General features: G+C 36.9%; 1 protein-coding gene across 1 annotated transcript in view; it reads right to left on the bottom strand.

Annotated features, from left to right (window-relative positions):
* Positions 1 to 3653: 3653 nt before the first annotated feature.
* The window catches only part of LOC143270442 (vomeronasal type-2 receptor 116-like), a 44188-nt gene continuing 22586 nt past the window's right edge, over positions 3654 to 25255 (bottom strand). The window contains exons 5-6 of the mRNA XM_076560373.1: positions 21109 to 21232; positions 3654 to 4567 (exon numbers count right to left, since the gene is read on the bottom strand). Coding sequence (XP_076416488.1) covers positions 3654 to 4567; positions 21109 to 21232 — 1038 coding nt within the window. The remainder of the gene's footprint in view (positions 4568 to 21108; positions 21233 to 25255) is intronic.

Below are 25255 nucleotides of genomic sequence, written 5' to 3'. Positions count from 1 at the left end.
ATTTCTGATTTTGTTAATTTGGATGCTCTCTCTCTCATTGCCTTTTGGTTAATTTGGATAAGGGTTTATCTATCTTGTTGATTTTTTTCAAAGAACCAACTCCTTGTTTTATTTATTGTTTTATTTTTCTCTGTTTTTATTTCATTGATTTTAGCCCTCAATTTGATCATTTCCTAGTATCTATGCCTTCCGGAAGAGTTTTGCTTCTTTTTGTTTTAGAGCTTTCAGGTGAGCTGTTAAGTCATGAGTGTTAGATTTCTCCATCTTCTTCTTTTTTTTTTTTTTGGTTTTTCAAGACAGGGTTTCTCTGTGTAGCTTTACGCCTTTCCTGGGACTCACTTAGTAGTCCAGGCTGGCCTCGAACTCACAGAGATCCGCCTGCCTCTGCCTCCCGAGTGCTGGGATTAAAGGCGTGCGCCACCACCGCCCGGCTTTTCTCCATCTTCTTTATGTGAGCATTTAGTGCTATGAATTTTCCTCTTAGCCCTGCTTTCATACTGTTCCATAAGTTTGGGTATGAAGTACTTTCATTTTCATTGAATTCTAGGAAATCTTAATTTCTTTCTTTATTTCTTCCTTGACTCAATGGTGATTCATTTGTGCACTGTCCAGTTTCCATGAGACTTTCTGTAAATTTTGTTGTTGTTGAAATCAAACTTTAAGCCATGGTGGTCCAAAAGGATACAGGAGGCTATTTCAATTTTTTTTATCCATTGAGATTTCCTTTGTGATGGAGCATGTGGTCGATTTTAGAGAAGGTTCCATGGGGTGCTGAGAAGAAGTTATATTCTTTTGTGTTTCAGTGAAATGTTCTGTATATATCTATTAAGTCCATTTGAGTCATAACTTCTGTTAGGTCTCTTATTTCTCTGTTAAGTTTCAACCTGGCAGATTCACCCAGTGGTAAGTTGGGGTGTTGAAATCTCCCACAATTAATGTGTGGGGCTTGGTGTGCGATTTAACCTTTAGTAATGTTTCTTTTGCATATGTGGGTGCTCTTGTGTTTGGGGCATAAATATTCAGAATTAAGACTTTATCTTGGTGGATTTTCCCTGTGATAAGTATGAAATGTCCTTGCTGATCTCTTTCAATTGATTTTAGTTTGATATCTCTTTTATTAAATATTAGGTTAGCTACACCATCTTGCTTCTTAAGTCCACTTGATTGGAAAGTCTTTTCCCAGCCTTTTATTCTGAGCTAGTGTCTGTTTTTAAAGTTGAGGTATGTTTCTTGTATGCTACAGTATGGTGATATTTTATTTGTACTGAAATATGATTTTAATTGTATGTTAATAAATAAAGTTGCCCTGGGGTCAGAGCTATTAGAGCCATACCAAGAGTGTGGTGGTTAGAAGAGCTAGGTAGATTTCTGTGTGTTCAGGGATACAGCCAGTATTGGAGACATATGCCTTTAAGACCGGGAGGGCAGTACTTACAGGCAGTGACGAGGCAGTCATGTGGTTGGGTTTACAACCAATGAGAAGGCAGAACAGAAAGACTATTTAAAGACAGACACACAGGAAGAAGCTCTCTTTCGGGGAAGCTAGGAGCACTTCAGGAGGTAAGATTTTATCTCTGAGCTCTGACCTCTCGGCTTTCTCTTTTACATTGGCTCTGTGTTTCTTATTTTAATAAGACAATTGGTTACATCTACACAACAGAAGGATTGATCCTGTTTTTGTATCCATTTTCTCAGCCTATGTCTTTTTATAGGTGAATTGAGACCATTGATATTAATGAATATTAATAACAGTGATTGTTAATTCCTGTTATTTTTGTTGGTAATTGTTGTTTCTCTTCTTTGGTGTTTGTTGGTGTGGAATTATCTATTGCCTGTATTTTCATGGTTGTATCTAACTTCTTTAGGTTGGATTTTTCCTTCTAGTGCTTTCTGTAGGGCTGGATATGTCGATAGGTATTGTTTAAATCTGTTTTTATCATGAAATATTTTGTTTGCTCCATTTATAGTGATTGAGAGTTTTGCTGGATATAATAGTTTGGATTAGCATCTATGGTCTTTTAGTTTCTGTACTAGTTCTGTCCAGGACCTTCTGGCTTTCAGAGTCTCCATTGAGAAGTCAGGTGTTTTTCTGATGGGTCTGCCTTTATATGTTATTTGGCCTTTTTCCTTTGCAGCTCTTAATATTATATCTTTATTCTATATGTTTAGTGGTTTGATTATTATGTGGCAAAGGATCTTTTTTTTTTTTTTTTTTTAGATCCAGTCTATTTGGTGTTCTATTAGCTTCTTGTACCTTCATAGGCATTTCCTTCTTTAAGTTGGGAAAGCTTTCTTCTATGACGTTTTTGAATATATTTTCTATGCCTTTGAGTTGGTATTCTTTTCCTTCTTCTATCCCTATTATTCTTAGGTCTGGTCTTTTCATGGTGTCAAAGATTTCTTGGATATTTTATGTTAAGACTCTTTTGACTTTAGTGTTTCTTTGACTGATGAATCTGTTTCCTCTATTGTATCTCCAATGCCAGAGATTCTCTCTTCCATCTCTTGCATCTGTTAGTTATGCTTGCATCTGTAGTTCCTGTTTGTTTACTCAGATATTCCATTTCCAGCCTTCCCTCACTTTGCATCTTCTTTATTGTTGCCTCTATTTCAGTTTCCAAATCTTGGACTTTTTCATTCACCTATTTAATTGCTTTTTCTTGGCTTTCTTTAAGGGATTTACTGATTTCTCCCAATTATTTGTTAGTCTTTTCTTTGAGTTCTTTAAGGGCAGTCTTCATTTCCTCTTTAAAGACTTCTATCATCTTCTTACAGTCATTTTAAAAGTCTATTCCTTCTGTTTCTTCTGCTTTGGGATGTTCAGGTCTTACTGATGTAGCACCACTAGGTTCTGATGGTGCCATATTAGTCTTTATGTTGTTGACTGTATTTTTGTACTGGTGTCTACCCATCTTTTCCTCCATTCCATGAAAGTGCTGTCTGGTTTTAACGGAGACTCTATGGGTTCGATTGACACTTTTGGTCTGATGGGCGCTCTTGGTCTAATCCAGGCTCTTGGTCAAATCTGTGCTGATGGATTTTGTGTCTCAGGGAGCAGAACTTAGTCTGCTAAGAGCAGAGTGGGCTCTGTCTCAGGGAGGAGCTATTCCCAATGGGTGCAGAGTGGGACCTGTTTTCAATTCCCAATTGGTGCAGGGTGGGCGTATGTTTCTGGTTTTCACTGGTGTCACACTGGGCTGTTTTCTAGGGAAGGAGGCGGGGGAAGGGGCAGCTGGCTAGTCCCTGGGGCTCCAATGGCTTAGAGGAGAGGCACAGGGTGTTCCCTCCAGGGCCTAGGAACTAGGGACCTGGTCTGCCGAGTCCAGAGATGAGGCCTTGCATGTTCCCAATTGGTTCAAGGTGGACTTGTGGCTCTGGGTTTCACTGGTGTTGCAGGGGGCTGTTCTCTTGGCTGTAATTGAATTTTGAATATGTCTGTTGCCCATTAATTTATAGATAACAAGAATAGCTAAATAAAGTAAATTTTCAGCAGTATTTCTATTTGGAAATAGATTGTCTGTATGTGAGCCACACTGAGGGGCTCTTCTACTTTATTTAAATATATATTTCAGAAAATCTTACTGAAAAGTTAAGTAAGTTCAATTTTTACTATACTAAAGGATTTTATGAAAAAGACTCAATTCATTAAGCAGTCAATGTTTTCTAGATTGTGTTTTGTTCTTAAAATATTTCAAAGAGTTTTCATCAGGTTTAACAAGAATAATGTAGCACTTTGGGAAAAAGATGCATCCTAACAGTCCTGCACTTGAAGTCAAGATGGAGAAGACCTCCACAGCCACCATGGCCTTGTCCTTGGTGCTGTGGTAGACAAGGAGGAAGGTGACCCAGACACTGCAGAACACCAGCATGCTGAATGTCAGGAACTTGGCTTCATTGAATGTGTCAGGCAGGTTCCTGGCCAGGAAAGCCAGAGTGAAACTCCCTAGGGCCAGGATCCCCAAGTATCCCAGCACACAGTAGAAAGCAGTAAGTGAGCCCTTGTTGCACAAAATGATGATGTGACTCTGTTGAGAGTATGCATCTGCCTCAATATAGGGAGGCGAGGTTCCCAGCCAGACTCCAAGAAGAATAAGCTGGATCAGGACACAGATGGGGATGACAGAGTTATGGATGCCTGAGACAAACAGCCTTCTCATTGTCCTTCCTGGCTTCAGGGCTCTAAAGGCCAGAATTACAGTTATAGTTTTGGTCAAAACAGTAGAAAGAGCCAGAGTGAACACAAGTGCAAATGCAATTTGCTGCAATATGCAGGAGGCTGTGCTTGGGTGGCCAATGAAGAGAAAGGAACATAGAAAACAGAGGAGGAGGGAGATGAGCAGGATGAAGCTGAGCGTCCGGTTATTGGCCTTAACAATGGGTGAGTCTTGGTGTTTGAGAAAGATCCCCAAAACTACAGCTGTGCTGACAGAGAAGCACAGAGCTGTGCAGGCCAGAGCCTTTCCCAGAGAATCCTCAAAGGACAGGAATGTCACTGACTTGGGAAGGCAGTTGTTTCTTTCAGGGTTTGGATACTCTTGAAGTGGGCAAGGGATACACTCCTGCTGATCTACGGGAGGAAATGAATCAACATTTAAGCTTCTATAATTATTTACATTTTGTACTTCAGCCATGAAGAACACTGAGGTTGTGTGTAGCCTTGTTCATTCTGCCTTACTATCATGTCAAGAAGGACACTAACTCTTTAGACATCCCCTTCCTAATGTCTGCCATGAATACCTCATGGTACACCATGTGTTGACAAGTTTATTCTTGTTTTTCTAGGGTAATGAAAATAAAATTGTAATCTACTTGTTCAATTGAAATAAAACTGTCAAGTAATCCTTTAAAGAATTCTAAACTTAACTCACACCAGCTTGATCAGTCTTCAGGTGCTCATGTGTGTAGTCAGAAAGATTTTTTGTGTCCCCACCTGCTGGCAGTAGGGACAAATCTCTCTCAATCACATCCCTCAAGTAAACACACAGAGGCTTATTTTAATTGTAACTATATGGCCATTAACTCAGGCCTACCACTGACTATCTCTTATACTTAAACTCAGCCCATTTTTGTTAATCGATATGTTGCCATGTGTTCTGTGGCTTCACCTGTGTGCTGTTACATGCTGCTCTCTGGACTGCAGGCTGGCCTCTGCTGACTTAGCCTTCCTCTTCCCAGAATTCTTCTTGTCAATTTATCCTGCCTATACATCCTGCCTGGCTACTGGCCAATCAGAATTTTATTTATCAACCAATCAGAGCAACACATTCACAGCATACAGAAAGAGATTCCCCATCACAGATGCATGCCAAACCAGTCAGAAAACAGTGAACCCCTGCTACACCAAAGGCCAAGCTAAGAGCCAGAAGGACAATTTCCAACTTGAACAAGGATTCCCAACTAGGTTAGAAAACTAAAGATTAAACAGAAACTGAGAAAGAAAATACCAAACCAATGAAGAGTAACTCAGAATTCAGGGACTAGAACTAATCATTTCAAACCTAGATGCATAAATGCCAGTATACAAATACAATAAACAAAGCTAGAGTAATATAACCCCACAAGAGCCCACCCATCCTTTGACATCAAGACCTTAGTATTACAACATTGCCAAAGCAAAATAAAATGACCTTGAAACAACTTTATTGAATATGATAGAACTCCCTAAGGAGAAATGAAATACTCCATTAAATAAATTGATGCAAAGCTAATCAAAGAATAAGATGAAATGAACAAATCTCTTAAATAACGTCAGGATAGCCAAGAATAGTGCAAGCAGGTAGAGAAAAGTATTTATGGTATGAAAATTGAAATAGAAGCAATAACAAAAACACAAACTGATGGATTTCAAGAAAAGGACAATCTGGGTGAGCAAACATGAACTACAGATACAAGCAGCACCAACATAATAAAAGAGATGCAAGGTGTTGAATGCAATAGAAATAGTTTCATTGGGCAAATAAAATACTCAATCTAAAAAACTCCTAACACAAAACATCAAGGAAATCTGGGACACCATGAAATGACCAAATTTAGCAATAACCATAAAAGAAAAAGGAGAAGAATCTCAGCATAAAAACATAGAAAATACATTTAACAAAGTCATAGATGAAATTTTCCATTACTTAAAGAAGGACATGCGTACAAAACAACAAGAAGTTTACCAAAACAACAACAAATAGATTAGATCAGAAAAGAAAGTTCCCATGTCACATAATACTCAAAAAGCTACATGTACAGAACAAAGAAAGACTACTAAAAGGTGAAAGGGAAAAAAGGCTAAGTAAAATATAAAGACTGGTCTATAACAACCACACGACTTCTCAACAGAGATTCCATACCACAGACTTTAAAAGACAACAGATGACAGCCCAGACTAATACACCCAGTGAAACCTTCAATCACCACAGATAGAAAAAAAAGTCAAATTTAAACAATACCTACCCACAAATCCAGTCCTATAGAAGGTACTCAAAGGAAAACTCTAACCCAAGTTAAATAACACCAGACATACACTATCAATAGATAATCTTTCACCAGCAAAATATAAAAAAGGAAACACACACACACACACACACACACACACACACACACACACACACACACAAAACTATCACCAGCACCAAAAACATAATAACAACAATTACAATCACTGGTCATTAATATCTCTCAACATCAAGAGGCTACATTCCACCAATAAAAACACACTGGCTGTGTTTTGTATCCATCCACCAGAATGGATACAAAATAGGATTCACCCTTATGTTCTATACAAGAAACATACCTCAACATTAAAGTTAGATATTACCTCAGAGTAAATGATTGAATAAAGATTTTCCAATCAAATGGACCTAAGAAGCAAGCTGATGTAACTCTCTTAATATGTAACAGCATAGGCTCAAACCAAAGTTAATCAAAAGAGATGAAGAAGGAAGTTCATAATTGGAAAAATCCACCAGGATGACATCTCGATTTTGAACATCTATACCTCAAATGCACATTTGTGGCATTTGTGAAAGACACATTTCTAAAGTGTACATCACACATCGAGCCCCCACATTAATAGTGGGAAACTTCAACACCACACTCTTGCCATTGGACAGGCCATCCGGATAGAAAATAAACAAAGAAATAATGGAATTAACAAACATTTGACTCAAATGGACCTATCAGGTAACTAAAAAACATTTCACCCAAACACAAAAGAATATGTCTTCTTCTCAGCACCTCATAGAACCTCCTCCAAAATTGACCATATACTTAGTCATAAAGCAAATCTCTGTAGCTATAAAAAATATTGAAATAGCTCTCTGTATCCTATCAGACCACCATGGGTTAAACGAGATAAAGCCTACAAACTTAGGAAAACTTAACAATTCTCTAAAGAATGACCACTGGGTCAAGGAAGAAATAAAGAAAGGAATTAAAGCCTTCCTAGAATTCAATGAAAATGAACACACAACATAGGCAAACTGATGGTACACAAGGAAAGTGGTGCTAAGAGAAAAATTCATAGCACCAATTGCCTTTATAAAGAAATTAGAGAATTTTCATACCAGAAACATAACAACACACTTGAAAGGTGTACAACAAAGAGAAGAAGGCCTACCCAAGAGGAGTAGGTGGCAAGAAATAAAAGTGAATGCTGAAGTCAATAAATAGAAACAAAGAGAATACAGAGAAATCAATGAAACAAAGAGTTGGTTCTTTGAGAAAATCAGCATGATAGTCAAACCCTTATTAAAACTAACTAGAAAGCAATGAGAAAATATTGAAATTTACAAAATCAGAAACCAAAAGCAGGACATAACACACACTGAGGAAATCCAAAGAATCATTAGGTCATAAATCAGTACTTCACAAATCAGTACTCCACTAATTTGAAAAATCTATAGGAAATGGATAGTTTTCTAGATAGGTACCACATCCCAAATTTATATCAAAACAGATAAGCCATATAAATATACCTATAACTCCCAGGGAAATAGAAATCATCATTAAAAGTATCCCAATAAACAAAAGCCCAGGGCCAGACAGTTTTAGTGCCAAATTCTATCAGACCTTCAAAGAATAGCTTATACCAATACTCCTCAAATTATTCTACAAAATAGAAACAGAAGGGACATTGTCAATTCATTTGATGAGGGCACAGTCACCCTGATACCTGCAACACACCAAGACTCAAAAAGAAAGAGATTTACAGACCAACTTCTCTCTTTAACTTTGATGCAAAAATACCCAATAAATTACTTGCAAACCAAATCCAAGAATGTATCACAAAAATCATCCATCAGGATCAAGTAGGCTTCTTCTCAGAGATGCAGGGCTGATTCAACATACAAAAATCTGTCAATTCATCCACCACATAAACAAACTGAAAAAAAAAAAACACATGGTCATCTGAATAGATGCTGAAAAATCCTTTCACAAAATCCAACACGCCTTTCTGATAAAAGTCTTTATGAGATCAGGAATACAAGGAACACACTTAAAGATAATCAAGGCAACATATAGCAAGCTGATAGCCAACATTAAATTAAACTGAAATTCAAAAGATTCCACAAAAATCAGGGACAAGACAAGGTTGTCCACTCTCCCCATATTTACTCAACATAGTACTTGAAGTTCTAACTAGAGCACTAAGACAAATAAAGGAGACCAAGAGGACACAAATTGGAAAAGAAGAAGTCAAACTTTCACTATTTGCTGATGATATGATAGTATACATAAGCGACCCAAAAAATTGTGCCATGGAACTCCTACACCTGATAAACACATTCAGCAGAGTGTCTGGATACAAAATTAACTAAAAAACCAGTACCCCTTCTTCATACAAAATGATAAAGGGGCTGAGGAAGAAATAAAGGAAAGAATCCCCTTTACCATAGTGTGATGATAATGGAGTAACCTCTGAGAGTATAAAGTAAATTAAATGTTTCTAATTATTAAACTTGGTTTGGTCAAGGTGTCTCTTCATAGTAATTGAAACTCTAAATAAGACACTACAAATTTTATATTCCCTCCCTCTTTTTCTTATTTTCTCCCTCTGTCTTTAGGATAGAAAATATCCTAAACACACACACACACACACACACACACACACACACACACACACTCCATAAAAGCAGAAATGAAATTAAACAAGCAAAGAAAAAAAAGGAAAAAATTCCCACTAAAGCAAAATGAGAAGAAAAAAGTGTACAAACATACAATTGAGTTCATTTTTTATTGGCTTTCTAATGATTTGAATGGGGCCTGCCCTCAAATGTGTTTAATATATCCAATAGGACCCATTTGTGGGAAATTGATTTTATTCTTTAACAACTGAATTATATCCCAATGTCTAAATGTACCAAATGTGCATTATCTATTATCCATTGCTTGATATTTAAGCTATTTCCAGGCTCTGACTATTGAAAGTAGAGCAGCAATGAACATGGTTGAGTAAGGGTCTCTGTAGTAGGGTGCAGGTCCTTTTGATAGAACCAAAGTGTGGTTTATCTGGATCAAGAGGGAGAATTATTCCCAGCTTCCTGAGGAACCATCACTGTTTTCATAGGGTCTGTACAAGTCTGCACAACCACTAGTGATGGATAAGTAAACATTGTCCCTTCCAAAGACCTTTGCCAGGGAATACTGTCATTTGTTTCATTGACTTTGCAATCCTGTAGTTTTGATCTGTATTTCCTAGTGACTAGAGATGTTGAACATTTTTGAGTGTTTCCCAGCCAATTCAGTTTTATCTTTTAAGAAAACTCTGCTTCCTTCTGTACTCCATTTTAACTGTCTTGTATTTTGATGTTCAGTTCTCTTTTGAGTTCTTTACACATTTTATATATTAGCCATCTCTCAGAAATATAATTGGTAGAAATATTTTCCAACTTAGTAGAATGTAACTTTGCTCAATTCTGGTGTCCTTGTTATACAGAACCACTTCCACACCATGAAGTCCTATATATTAATTGATGTTCTTAGTGATTGTGCTAATGATATTCTCTCCAGAAGGTCATTCCTGTGAAAATTGGTTTAAGGGCACTCCCCACTTTCTCCTCTATGAGGTTCAATGTATCTGGCCTTATGTTGAAGTTATTGATCCATCTGCAGTTTAGTTTTGTGCAGAATAATTAGTATGTGTCTATTTGCATTCTTCTACATGCAGTCATGCAGTTATATGAGCATCATTTTTTGAAGATGCTATCCTTTTTTCAGTGTGTATTTTCAGGTTCTTCATAAAATATCAGGTGTCCATATGTGTGTGGATTTATGTCTGGGTCTTCAATTCAATTCCCTTGGCTTATGTGTTTGCTTTTATGCCAATACCATCCTTTTTTATTACTTTAACCCTATAGTAAAACTTAGAACTGGGATAATAATACCTCCATCACATTTTAATTATTCATGAATGTTTCAGCAACATCCAAATTCTTCATCTAAACTCTGCATCCAGCCGGATGTACCCCCACACTTCAGGCATCAGTAAGGACCCACATGCTGTACAAAAGCCCAGGCCATTCGTTGTAATTTATTTCATTACATATAAGCCATTTTAAACCTCTAGACATATCAAACTTATATATAATCTCTTTTGCCACAATTTGCATTGTGTATATGAATATTAGGAGAAATAAAACATCCACATGCCCAAATATTATCAAAAAATACCAATAATATCACAGATAATGACAGTATATTCTCTCCAAATATACCAGTCTGGTAGAAATGTTTGCCAATGAGTATTACCTAATAAAATTCAGGACACAGACTGTAAAAGAACACTCCTTATAATCATAGAGTAATTTAAGCAGTTGAAAGAAGACACAAACAGGGCTGGAGAGATGGCTCAGCGGTTAAGAGCACCGGCTGTTCTTCCAGAGGTCCTGAGTTCAATTCCCAGCAACCACATGGTGGCTCACAACCATCTATAATGAGATCTGGCATGCAGACAGAACACTGTATACATAATAAATAAATAATTCTTTAAAAAAAAGAAGAAGACACAAACAGTTTAATAAAACTAAAGAGAAATAACTCAAGGAGAATCAATGCCATAATGATGCCCGAGAAAACACAAACATAAACCTGAAGTAAATGATGAAGACAATGCAAGACTTGTACATGGAATTCAACAAAGAAATAGAAAGTGTGATGAAGACTGAAGCTGAAATGAGGACAGGACTGAAAAAACACATCGGCCAGCCAGAAACTCTAGGACAGCCTTCCATGTCAGAGGAAACAAGCAGAAAGGAGAAGTTAGGATCCAAGATAGAATAGAGGATAAAAAATAATCAAGAAATATGAAAAATTGAAACGGAAAAGGAAGTGTGGGATGCTTTGAGAAAACTGAATCTTTACATTATTGGCATAGATGATGGAGAAGAATTTCAGGTCAATGACATAGACCAGTTTTTCAATAAGGTCAGTTTCATAGAAGAAGAGTTACTGAAACCATGGAAAGATATCTCCAAATATGTAGAGGAAGCACAGAGTACACCAATAGACAAGACCAGAAAAGAAAATCCCTACAGCATATTATTACTAAAACACTAACAAAGAAAAATATTTTAGAATAAATTTTAATTATCACTTAAAAAACATAATAAGAAGGTGTGCTGAAAGCTGCAAGAGGAAAACAAAAGACAAGGCAAATATAAATGAAAATCCAAGAGAATAGAAGCTGATTTCTAAATGGAATCCATGAGAGTCAGAAAAGCCTAGAGCAAAGCATGTCAAGTCCTGAAAGACTATATTGGCCAGCCTAGAGAAATGTACCCAGCAAAAATAACTGCCAAACTGAAGGAAAAATACAAACTTTCCAAGATATAAATGGCCTACAACATCATATCCACCAAACCAGAACTAAGGAAAAATACACGAAGTTATATTTTAGACTGAAGAGAGCAATGAATACAGCAGAGATGGTGGGAAGAAATAAGAAGACATAATTATTACAACATGAAACACCACTGCGACCACAGAAAACAACAAATTTCAACAGCAGAGTGACCACAAGTAACATAAGTTTCTACAATATCTTAAATATCAATGGCCTCAATTCTTCATTTAAAAATGTGGACTAGCTGAATGGATCATAAAACAAAATCTGTCTGCCTCTTCCCTTCAAGAAATATATCTTGATTTTAAAGATAAACACCACCTTAAAATAAAACGACAGAGAAAATACTCCAGTTACAAACATTCAGGAAGCAAGCATGCATGCCACCATGACATCTGGCAAAGTAGATTTTAATTTAAAACTAATTAGAAAAAGTAAAACAGGAAACTACATTCTAATCAAGGGAAGAGCAATCAAAAAAGACATTACAACTCTACACGTGTATGCATCCAATTCCGGGGCAGCTAATTTTATGAAAATTGTACTGCTGTGTTTAGTGACACATTAACAACAATCTACTAATAGTGTGTGAATTAAAAAGCCCTCTTTCTCCAACAAACAGGGCGTCTGGGAAAAAATAAAGAGAAATATATCAGAATTAAGTCACATCTAAAATCTCCTGAACTCAACAGATATCTACATAGTATCCCCCACAAACTGCAAAGAAAATTTATTCTACTCTGTAACACATGGGAGCACTTCAAAAATAGACCAAATCATGGAACACGAAACAGGTATTTACAAATTCAAAAAGATTGAAATACCTGTCCTATCTTATCCCAATACAACAAAACTTAAGCTTGACAGCAAATATATCTGTAGTAAATACACAGACTGCTTGGAGATGAAACAACTCAGTACTTACTGAAGAATGAGTCAAAGAAGAAATCAAGACAGAAATAAAAAAAATTCCTGGAACTAAATGAAAATAAACACAAACCAACAAAACTCCTGGGATGCATTGAAAGGTGTTTTACAAGGGAAATTTACAGCTCTAAGTGCCTACATTAAAAGTATCATATGGAACACAAGTAGATGGTTTAATGATGCAACTCAAAAATTGGAAAAACAAAAAATGCAAACACAAGCCAAAATAATGGCAAGAAATAATAAAATATGTAGCATGAATATTAAAGAGTCTTATTAATAAAAACAAACCTGAGGCCAGTTATTGGGGTGAATGCTGGAAGATCAGAGAAACAGAACAAGCCACAGCTTCCTCACTTTGACAGTTATTCAGCTGATCCTGTTTCCTCAGACAGGAAGCTTCTGTGTCCTCATCCCAATGGCTCTCCGCTGAACTGCTGCTAGAAGCCTAAAAGCTTAACCAGCAAAATGCTTCTAGTTTCTGGCCCTCATGCCTTATATACCTTTCTGCTTTCTACCATCACTCCCTGGGATTAAAGACTTGCTTTCTGGGATTAAAGGAGTGAGTCACCATGCTTGGCTGTATCCTTGAATACATGAATTTCTGCCTCTGGAAAGCTAGGATTAAAGGCACGTGATACCACTGCCTAACCTCTATGTTTAATATTGTGGATATTCTGTCTCTGACCCCAGATAAGTTTATTAAGGTGCACAATATTTCGGGGAACACAAGACCACCACAAAAATCAGAGCAGAAATAAATGAAAGAGAAACAAAGAAAACAATACACAGAAGCAACCAACATAAGAACTGACTCTTTGAGGAGATAAATAAAGACAGACACTTGGTTCAAGTGGCCCAAAGAAAGAAATAGAGGAGTCAGATTAAGAAATCAGAAATAACCAAAAAGAAAAAAAGAAAGAAAGAAAGAAAGGAAGGAAGGAAGGAAGGAAGGAAGGAAGGAAGGAAGGAAGAAAGAAAGAAAGAAAGGAAGAAAGGAAGAAAGAAAAAGAAATCAGAAATGATAGGGAAATATTACAACAAACAACAAGAAGCATAGACCAATGTAAGGGACTATTATAAAAAACAAAAGAAAATCTGTATTCCAGTATTCTTGAAAACCTATATGAAATGGATAAGTTTTTAGATTCGGCCAAACCATTAAAAAATCAAAACACCAAGTCAACAAGCTAAACAAACACATAATACACAGCAGATTGAAACAATAAATTCTTTCCAGCTATAAAAATGTCCAAGTCCAGATGAACTCACAGCAGAATTCCACCAGACATTCAAAGAAGATATACAGTCAGACCTTCTTAAAATATTTAAAAAATAGAAGAGAAGGATCATTTCCAAGCTCCCTTAGAAAGCCATTTTCGTTCTAATACCAAAACCAGGGAATGCCACAACAAAAACAAGAAAACCACATGCCATTATCCCTGAGAAACATAGACTCAATAAAATGGTTGCAAATAGAATACAGACTCACATCAAAACTATTGTATACCATGACTAAGATAGTCTTATCATTGAAATGTAGGAATAGTTCAACATATTTAACTCAATAAATGTAAAATCCACATAAATGGATTATAGACAGAAGTCACATGAACATCTCAATAGATGAAATAAGGTGACAAAATTCAACTCCCTTTATCATAAATGTTCTAGACAATATACAGAAAGAGGGAACATATCTCAACACAATAAAAGCAATATATAAGGAACCCATAGGCAATATCATTCTCAATGCAGAAAAACTTAAAACAATTCCACTGAAGTAAGAAATCAGACAACTAAGTCCACTACTCCCACTCCTTTTCAATATTTCAAAGTATTAGCTGGAGCAATAAGGCAAGAAAAGTAAGTTAAAGGAATACAAATAGAGAAAGAATTCAAACTATCCCTATTTGCAGATGATATGGTATTATACACTAGAGATCCCCCCAAAATATACCAAAAAAATTTCTTGAAATGATTAACAAATTCAACTATGTGACAGGATACAGAATCATCTTGCACAAATAAATGTCCTTTTTTATACACTAACAACAAACATAGGAAGGAGAGCATGGACACACTCCCATTCACAATTCTCCTAAAGAAAATAAATTACTTAGGAATAAATCTAAGCAAGGAAGCAAAGGACTTTGACAGGAGAACTCTAAACCCTTGAAAAAAAACAGGAAAGACAGTAGAAAATTAAAAGACATCCCATCCTGTGATCACTGATTGGTAGAATTAAGTTTATAAAAATGAACATTCTACTGAAAGCTATTTATAAATTCAATGCAAACCCAATCAAAATCTTGATCACATTTGTTGCAGATAGAAAACAACTAGAACAAAATTCAACACACCAAGGAGACCAAAATAATACTGAATAAGAAATAACTATGACAGAAGGATTACCATTCTGAATTTTATGATATATTACAGAGGCATTGTTAAAAAAAAAATGACCAGAACTTTCCGGAAGCCATTCCCCGGTGGTGGATGGGTCCTGAGGAGGATGTAAGGAGTTCGCAGGCGAATGAAGTGAGCCAGGCCATGGTGGTCAGGAGAATCTTGCAACCTGACTGACTAGCAGCCAGAGTGTTTCTTTATTTATTCAGAATTTAGTTAGCAGAGATACATTCATGATGTTCCAAAACATAGATCATATCATTTTTGTTTTTGACATATGTTTCACTTCCTTTTGCTCATCTTTTAGTCACCATTAAGAAACTATGACAGAACAGAGTTATCATTTCCAATCATTTTCCCCCAAGTTTTGACATCATTCATAGAGTTATCATTCTTACTCATAAACCTCATAACCCAATTTTTGAGAATCTAGAGGAATATGACAGCATGTGCTCAGGCTGGTTGTTTTGGTTGCTTCAAGGACATTAGACCAAAACAAAATCTTCAATCACACTGGGCATTTTGTCATGTCCCAAGCAGTGTATTAATAACTCTTAGTGGTCAGAGTACCCAGGAAAAATCCTCAGGCTAAAGCTGCTGCAGTTATAATTCAAATTCTGGCATAATACAATCAATGTTCACATTTATATCCTTATAGAATTCGTCTATATGTCTAATCCTGGCATTCTGTTATTCCTTGGTCATATGACATTATAGTGGCTCTACATGAGCTAACTTCTAAGAGAGGGAGGACCTAACACCTCATAATTTTATCATCTTTCCACTCCACACTTTGCTCATCAATATGTCTCTACGTAGGGCAGACTTGTGTGGTGGTACTGTGTTCTCCAAAATACTGTGTACCCTAATAAACTTATCTGGGGTCAGAGAACAGAAAAGCCACTAGGTACTTAGGATAGGCAGTGGTAGCACACACCTTTAATCCTAGCATTCCAGAGGCAGAAATCCATCTGATTAAGGCCACATTGGAAACAGCCAGGCATGGTGACACATATCTTTAATCCCAAGAAGCGAGCCTTTAATCCCAGGGAGTGATGGCAAAAACAGAATGATATATAAGGCTTGAAGACCAGAAACTAGAAGCATTTGGCTGGTTAAGCTTTCAGGCTTCTAGCAGCAGTTCAGCAGAGACCCATTCTGGATGAGGACTGAGAAGCTTCCAGTCTGAGGAAACAGGATCAGCTGAGGAACTGTCAAGGTGAGGTTGCTGTGGCTTGTTCTGTTTCTCTGATCTTCCAGTATTCACTCCAATAACTGGCCTCAGGTTTGATTTTATCAATAAGAACTTTTAAGACTCCTGCTACAGAGTTGTATGCCACATAAATGTCTGAGTGTACAGTGGGAATAGACTTATAATCTGAACTGTGGCCAACTCCTCTAGCCCACCAGACCTTGTTGACCTTTTTGAATTTACTTTGTCTTGAATATCTTGCTCCAGTGTAAGCACAGGGACAGATGTGTCAAGAATGTCTCATAACCTCATGAAGAGACCTCTGGCTTCTTCTTTATGTTACAACCTCCAAAGCCTAAGGAAGACCTTCAAGTAGATAAGTTTATCTCCCTCAAAGTTGGGGGGGGTAGTATGTTCAGGACTTTCCTGGGTAAGCTTAGAAGCAGCATTCCTTGGAGTAGGCATAATTGATTCATATGCAATTTTCCATCAGTCCAACATCCCCAAATTGTACAAATATTAAAAGTAACCCAAGTATGTAACAGGTAGAGATGAAAACCAAAGGTGGCATGGCAGCCATCATGTGGCTCAGATCTGCTGGATCTTTGTCAAGCAGCTGTGCTGGATTTATGACTTCTGCCATTACATTGAGATATGGCTGTGCCAAAAACATCCACAAATTAATATGGCACTGGCAGAAAAATATACCTGTAGATCAATACATAAATCCAAATCTCAAATTTGAGCACCTGTTATATTAGTCATTTAATATTTAATAAAAACACTAAAAACAAGATTGAGAATTGAAAGCATCATGAAGACATGTTGTTTGAAAAACTGGAGTTCCACAAGTAGAAAAATGAAATTACACCCATATCTAGCACCGTTGCAAATTGTGACTCCAAAGGATCAAAGACCTGAACCTGAAAACAGGAACACTGAAATTGTTAGAAGAAAATATAGGAAAACGTCTCCATGATCCAGGTTCAGGATAAGACTTTCTGAATATGACTCCATTTGACTAAGAATTAATGCTATCAACTGAAAAGTAGGACTTCATGAAATAAAATGCCTCTTTACAGCCAAAGAAACAGTCAACTGAGTGGGGATAAAGCCTTCAGAATGGGAGACAATCTTTGCTGGGTATATATCTGACAGTGGATTGATATCCAGAATATACAAAGAAATGAAAAAAACAAAGTCTTAAAAAACAAATGACCTATTCTATAAGAAATGATCCCGGAATCAGAAATGAGATTTTCAGTTGGAAATAAAATGGCTAATTAATAATTCAAAAAAGTCTGCCATCCTTAGCAATTATGGAAACATAAATCAAAACAACTTTAGATTTCATGTTACCACAGGAAGAATATAAAGATCCACAGAACAACCGACAAATGCTTGAGTGACACAGAGGAAAAGGAAATCCTCATTCATTTATGGTGGGATTGTAACTGGGGCAGCCACTGTGGAAATCAGCATGGGGAAAGTAATTCTGCCATATGACCCAGCAGTACCACTCCTTGTCTTATGTCCCTTGGACTCCACATCCTGCTCCACAGGTATCTGCTCTGCATGTGCAATGCGGCTTTGTTTAAAGAAATTAGGAAATAGAAAAACTTCTAAATACTCTAGAACTGACTAGTGGATAATAAAACTGTGATACACATAATCCATTTGAGTATAAAGAAAAATGAAATCATAAACACTGTGGATATATGGGTGGAACTAGAAAAGATTATATTGAGTCAAAAAATCCTGACCCACCAAGACAAATGTCATATGTTCTTTCTCATCTGAGGCTCCTATCTCCAAATCTTCAGATGTGAGTACATGTCCTGGAGAAACTGCAGAAGACAGGAAACTGAGCAGGAACACTGCAGGAGCTGGAGAATAACAGAATGGAATAGCAGAGAAGAGATGACCAGAAGGCTGACATGCAAAAGAGGGAGACTCTAATCATGGAGGTAATAGAGAGATAAATACAGGTGAGGGAGGAAAGAGACTGAAATAACAATAAGGATGTCCAGAATGAGCGATGTGATCAAAAAGGAAAAAAGGGATGAGGGAACTTTAGGGAAGAGGAAGAGAAGTAAATACAGAACAAGGTGGGAGGTGGTAAAATATCAGTAAGGATGTCTGAAAACCACAGAGTCTCATAATATTACTATAACTAGAAAAACCCTACAATACCATTAATTCTCTTTATACTGATACATATAGCTTTAATAAACCTTTCTCCTCAGGGCTGATGCTCCTCTCTCCAAGAACAAGGCTATAAATACAAACCCAACACCAGACATGAGAAACTTCCTTTGGAGCTGTTGTCCAGGGTTCTTGAAGGGTTCCCAAAGCATACCGCCTATCACTGCTGCCTTGTTCATCCTGCAGAGTTGAAAAGTGAGTCCCTACTGATGACGACACCATGTACTTCAGAAACAGAGTCCAGAGACCCATGAGGTGGAACTTATATAAATGCCCTTTCCCTGAGGACTGGTTTCACAGTACCAGAAGACATCATGCAAGCTTCCAAATGATGGAGACAAACAACAGTCCTAGCCTGCTATGTCCACTAAGAGCCATATCAATGACCAGCATAGTACAAAACCTTAAGGGTGTGGTAGTGGCATGCATACCTTGACAGTATTCAACAGTTCTTTAAATAGGACTCAAGACCCACTCAACAATAAAGAAACCATTCCTATGCCTGAAACCTAAGTACGCAGTGATAGTGAAGTCATGATTATTACTAATTTACAAAACCAGCATGATCTGTAACAACAATCTGTAAATGTTTGCCCTGATTCTCACAGATAATTATAGTCTTTACTCCCCAGCAAGAAAACTTCTCTTTACAACAGATGAGACCATTACGGACCGACCAATCAAATGCAGAGTTGTGGAGGGCACCTCCAGTGGATAAATCTCCAATACCATTCCCAAACCTAAGGCTCACAGAACATTTCAGATTAGGGTGTGGAAAGATAATAATAAACGAAAGTTCAGGGGTTTGTCTGTGAGATTGTGTCTCCTAGTAACATCATAAGCTAAACCCATACATAAGTCCTACCAACATGACCACCTAGATATGTGGAACTGACCAGAGACAACAGGGGCAGACATGACAAAGTATTCAGGAGAATGATCACAATGCCCCAACCCTACCCAAAGAACAGGATGCAACTACAAAATGTTGAGAGGGGGAGAAATGGTCTTCCCCAGGGAAGAGCACAGTTTGTCACTCAAAACAAAATGGTCAGCCCTAAAAACATATATTCAAGTAGTGTCATATAGAACAATCCAGTTATATTAGTAATTCATATGTATACATGTATCATTGTAATCCAATCTATGAAAAAAAGGCTGTAATGTGAAAGAGAGTAATAAGGTGTATATGACACATTTCACATCAAGGAAAATGAAAGAGAAATAACACAATTTCATTATAATTTCAAAATCAAAGGAAAAGGAAACAAAAACCAAATGCTTGATATAGCAATTGCTCTAAGAATCAGGGTAGGTATTAGTGTAATATATAATTCTGTAGAGAAAAGGGCTTACCATGCAAACCTGATAACCTGAGTTTGAACTCATGTCAAAGTCAAAGAAGATGCCCCAGCTCCACAAAGGTGTCCTGTGTTCTCCATATGTCAGCTATGGCACATACATGCATGCACACATGCACACACACTCATATCAAAATAATCAGAAAAGTTACTTTTAATAATCTTTTCTTTACCTGAAGACATCCACTAAGGAATTAGATATTTCCAGTTATCCTTCCCTTATGATGATGACAATCACAGAGCACTCTGCCAATAATTTCACCTATGGTAACATTAGCTTTCAGAAAACTAAATTCTATTTAATTAATCTCCCTGACTTTCATTTTGTTGTGATAATGTATTCCATTTGTTATACAGTTGCTTAGTGTTGGTTTTATTGAAGCCAGTAGTTAAATAGTAGATTGTCATCATTATTAGAATTTCATATTCTACTTTCACCAATGTTTGTTTATGTTATCTTTCCTTATTTAAATTGTAATATAGTTACCTCATTACCTCTCTTCTCATTTTCCCTCTATTCCCTCTCCTGGACTCAACATAGTCATATTTTCTGTTAAATTTATTCCTATTTTTCATTAATTGTTGATTTGTGTGTGTGCATGAATGCATGTATTCCTAAATACCACCAGTTATGTCTGTATAATATTAGCTGTATATATGATCTCAGGGCTGACCATCATCCTAGACAAAGGTCAACAGCTGTACCTTCCTGTATAAAGACTTGTTTTTCATACTATGTTTAATATTCCAAATGACAATTCTAAATGTTGTAAACTTAATTCTTTATATGGTACATTTAGGAAACAGCCCCACATGCACTTTTCCAGGACTTATTTTCAGGAAATAATCATTGGATTAATTTATTCAAGGAATGCACATGCATCCTGAACACTTGCATACCTCATGTTGCCTGGCAGTACATAGCATGGATCACTGCAAGAGCTGAGATGAAACTACCAAGTAATGAAAGGCAGTTTGGGGAAGTAGGGATGCAGATGACACAATAACATGAAGACTGCTACTCAAATATTCACACATTGTGTGGCATCAGCAGTGATTACTAATGAATATGGGGATGAGTGGAAAAGATATGGAGAACGCTGCTGCATCACAACACCACGGTCATGTCTTAGTTTTCTCCTTCTACATTCACAAGCAGATTGAGGAAAATATTAATTCTCTACCTGTCTGGTTGGAAATGTAATTCTCTGGACAAAGCATACAAGAAAAACAGCAGATTGGTCTTTCATCTTCTAGAATTTTCCAGAAACCTGGCCCACAGCTCTGTGTACATACAGATTGAGGAGTCTGAGGGCAACACAGAAAAAAATCATCATATTTTGTGCATCAGTCACAGCCTTAAAATATTTTTAAGCTAAACTACCTAAACTGCAAGCAGAATCTGAAAACTGTACATACGTATGAGGCACTGTGATTTCTCCATACAGTAGTGTAGAATGTAGAGTTGAAGTTATCACACTTCCCGATGCTGAAAGTTCAAAATTTCATTATGGTTTCCCAAATGTGACTAACTTCTCCTGGCTTTTGTGAAATGTGTAGGACATCTATATACTCTCTCCTGTGAGGCAGAAAGCCAGAAATCCTTCCTTGTATGAATTATGGAACAGCTGAGTTGTCAGACATAAACCCAGACACATTTCTCTATCCATTTCTACCTTTACCTTCCCAGCTTGTAGTCACAACCATTCAGTCTGATTCACATTTCCCATGAAAGAAGGTATGACCATTGGTAGATGGCCACAGCTTCTCCTGACACCATCATGTGTGGATAGTCCACAGATGCTGAATTATGATCCATTACTGTGACTTTTATCCTTGACTCCACATATTCAGAATAGTGCTATGTTTTTTTCTTCCAAACATTAGTGACATCATCACTTAGAATTTTCACCGATTGCCTTCTTGGTTAATCACTTAATAACTATACTTCTAAGAGTCTACCAGTGCAGATTAGACTAAGAGGTGAGTCTACTCTCATAGCTGATCATCCCAGCCTCCAGGACGTGGGCCCAAGGGCACAACCCTGTGCACCCTCACCACCCATTGCAGTCCCAGTTTGAGGCTAGCAGGCAGGTCTCTTGCAGGCAGGTGAGAATACCACCATCCCCTACTGGATCCTGTAAGTAAAAGCCCCACCCCACCTCCTAAACCCACTCACCCTTTGAAACGACAGCTGCTCCCTGAGACACAGAATCCATCAGCACCAACAAGACCAAGAGCTCCTATTAGACCAAGAGTTCCCATTGGACCAAGAGTATGAATCTAACTGAGAGGCTCCCTCAGACACAAACACCACTTTCACCAAGTAGAGAAAGAGATGAGTACACACCAGTACAAAAATACAGTCAACAATATAAAGACCAATATGTCAACACCAGAACCTAGTAGTTCTACATCAGTAAGACCTAAACATCCCAATGCAAAAGAAGCAGAATAAATTGACCTTAAAAATGATTTTATGAAGATGATAGAGGTCTTTAAAGAGGAAATGAAAAATTCCCTTAAATAAATTGAGGAAAGATAAACAAAACCTGGAAGAAATCAATAAATCCCTTAAAGAAAACACAAAAAAAGTAATTAAACAGGTGAAGGAAACAGTTCAAGATTTGAAAACTGAAATAGAGGCAATAAAGAAGATACAAACTGAGGGAAGGCTGGAAATAGAAAATCTGAGTAAATGAACAGGAAACAAAGATGCAAGCATAAATAACAGAATGAAAAAGAAGGAAGAGAGAATCTCTGGCACTGAATATACGATAGAGGAAATAGATTCCTCAGTCAAAGAAAACATTAAAGCCAACAAAGTCATAACAAAAAATGTCCAGGAAATCTGGGATACCTTGAAAAAAAACAAACCTAAGAATAATAGGGATAGAAGAAGGAGAAGAATACCAACTCGAAGGCACAGAAAATATATTCAACATAATCACGAAAGAAAATTTTCCCTTCATAAAGAAGGAAATACCTATGAAGATACAAGAAGCCTATAGAACACCAAATAGACTAGACCCCCAAAAAAGTCCCCTCAACACATAATAATTAAACCATTAAACATACAGAATGAAGAAAGAATATTAAGAGTAGCAGAGGAAAGGCCAAGTGACTTATAAAGGCAGACACATCAGAATAACACTCGACTTCTCAATGGAGACTTTGAAAGCCAGAAGGTACTGGGTAGATGTAATGCAGACACAAAGAGACCATAGATGCCAGCCTGGACTAGTATACCCATCAAACTTTCAGTCAGCATAGATGGAGTGATCAAGGCATTTCAATACAAAACCAGATTTAAACATTACCTATCCACACATCCAGCTCTAGAGAAAGCACTAGTAGGAAAATTCCAACATAAGGAAGTAAGTTTCTATTGTGTGGAACAATTTGAAGAGTATTGGAATTAGTTCTTCTTTGAAAATCTGGTAGAATTCTACACTGAAGCCAACCCCACAATTGACAGAGGACTGATCTCCACAGTATATAAAGAACTCAAAAAACTAGATATCAAAATGCTGAACAATCCAATTAAAAGTGTGCTAAAGAGCTAAACAGAGAATTCACAAAAGAAGAATCTCAAATGGCTGAAAGACATTTAAAGAAATGCTCAACATCCTTATTCATCAGAGAAATGCAAATCAAAATGACTCTGAGACACCACCTTACACCTGTCAAAATGGCTATGATAAAAACACTAATGACAGTCAATGTTGGAGAGGATGTAGAGCAAAGGGAACACTCTTCTACTGTTGGTGGGAATGCAAAATGTACAACCACTGTGGAAATCAGTATGGCAGTTTCTCAGAAAATTGGGACTGTAACTACCTCAAGTCTCAGCCATATCACTGTTGGGTGTATGCCCAAGGAATGCTCAATCATACCACAAGCATACATGCTCAACTATGTTCATAGCAGCACTATTTGTAATAGCCAGAATCTAGAAAAAACCTAGATGCCTGTTAACTGAAGAAAGGATTAAGAAAATGTAGTACTTATACACAATGGAGTACTACTCAGCAGAGAAAAACAATGACAGCATGAAATTTGCAGGCAAATGGATGGAACTAGAAATAATTATCCTGAGTGAGGTAACCCAAACACTGAAGGACAAACATGGTATGTACTCATTCATAAGTGGATTCTAGATATAAAGCAAAGAACAATCAGACTGCAACCCACAGAACCATGGAGGCTATATAGCAGGGAGGACTCTAGAATGACTGTGGCTTATAATAAGTTATGGTTTTACTCAATTACTGAGCAGGTCTCAATGAAACATTTCACTATTAAGATAAGAATGTATACTGTATCAAGCTGATAATAGAAAAATAAATAAATTAAAAAAAGAAAAACTAATTTTAAAAAAAGGAAGTCAGATAAACCCACAAAAACACAGGCAATAGATAACCCCGCAGCAGTAAATACCAAAGAAGAGAAAAACACACACACTTACACCAAAAGATAACAAGAATTAACAATCACTGGTCATTAATATCCATCAATATCAATGGGAGTAATTTACCTATAAAGACACACAGGCTAACAGAATGGATACAAATTCGGGAACCATCCTTCTGCTGCATATAAGAAACACACCTCAACTTCAAAAACAGACACTACCTCAGAATAAAAGGCTGGAAAAAGACTTTCCTATCAAATGGATTTAAGAAGCAAGCTGGTGTAGCTAACCTAGTATCTAATAAAATAAACTTCAAACTAAAATTAATCAAAAGAGATCAGGAAGGACATTACATATTAATGACAGGAAAAATCTCCCAAGATGAAATCTCAATTCTGAATATTTATGGCCCCAAATACAAGAGCATCCACATATGTAAAAGAAACATTACTAAAATTTAAATCACAAATCAAACCCCACATGCTAGTATTGGGAGATGGCAACACCCCACTCTCATCAATGGACAGGTCTGCCAGACAGAAACATAACAGAAAAATAAGGGAACTAGGAGATATTATAACTCAAATGGACTTAGTAGATGTCTATAGAACATTCCACTCTAACAACAAAGAATATACCTACTTCTCAGCACCCCATGGAACCTTCTCTAAAACTGGCAACATGCTTGGTTACAAAGCAAATCTCAACAGATTCAAAACAATTGGAATAACCTCCTGTATTTTATCAGACTATCAGAATCTAACTTTAATCAATGAAAATGAATGTACAACATACCGAAACCTGTGGGACACTCTGAAAGCAGTGCTAAGAGCAAAATTCATTGCACTAAATGCCCATATAAAGAAAATGGAGAAAGTTTATACTAGTGACTTAACAGCACACCTGAAAGCTCTAGA

This window comes from Peromyscus maniculatus, chromosome 23 (genome assembly GCF_049852395.1).
Source record: "Peromyscus maniculatus bairdii isolate BWxNUB_F1_BW_parent chromosome 23, HU_Pman_BW_mat_3.1, whole genome shotgun sequence".
Lineage (NCBI taxonomy): Eukaryota > Metazoa > Chordata > Mammalia > Rodentia > Cricetidae > Peromyscus > Peromyscus maniculatus.
The sequence above is the reverse complement of the archived record's forward strand: the minus strand, read 5'-3'. Positions and strand labels throughout refer to the sequence as shown.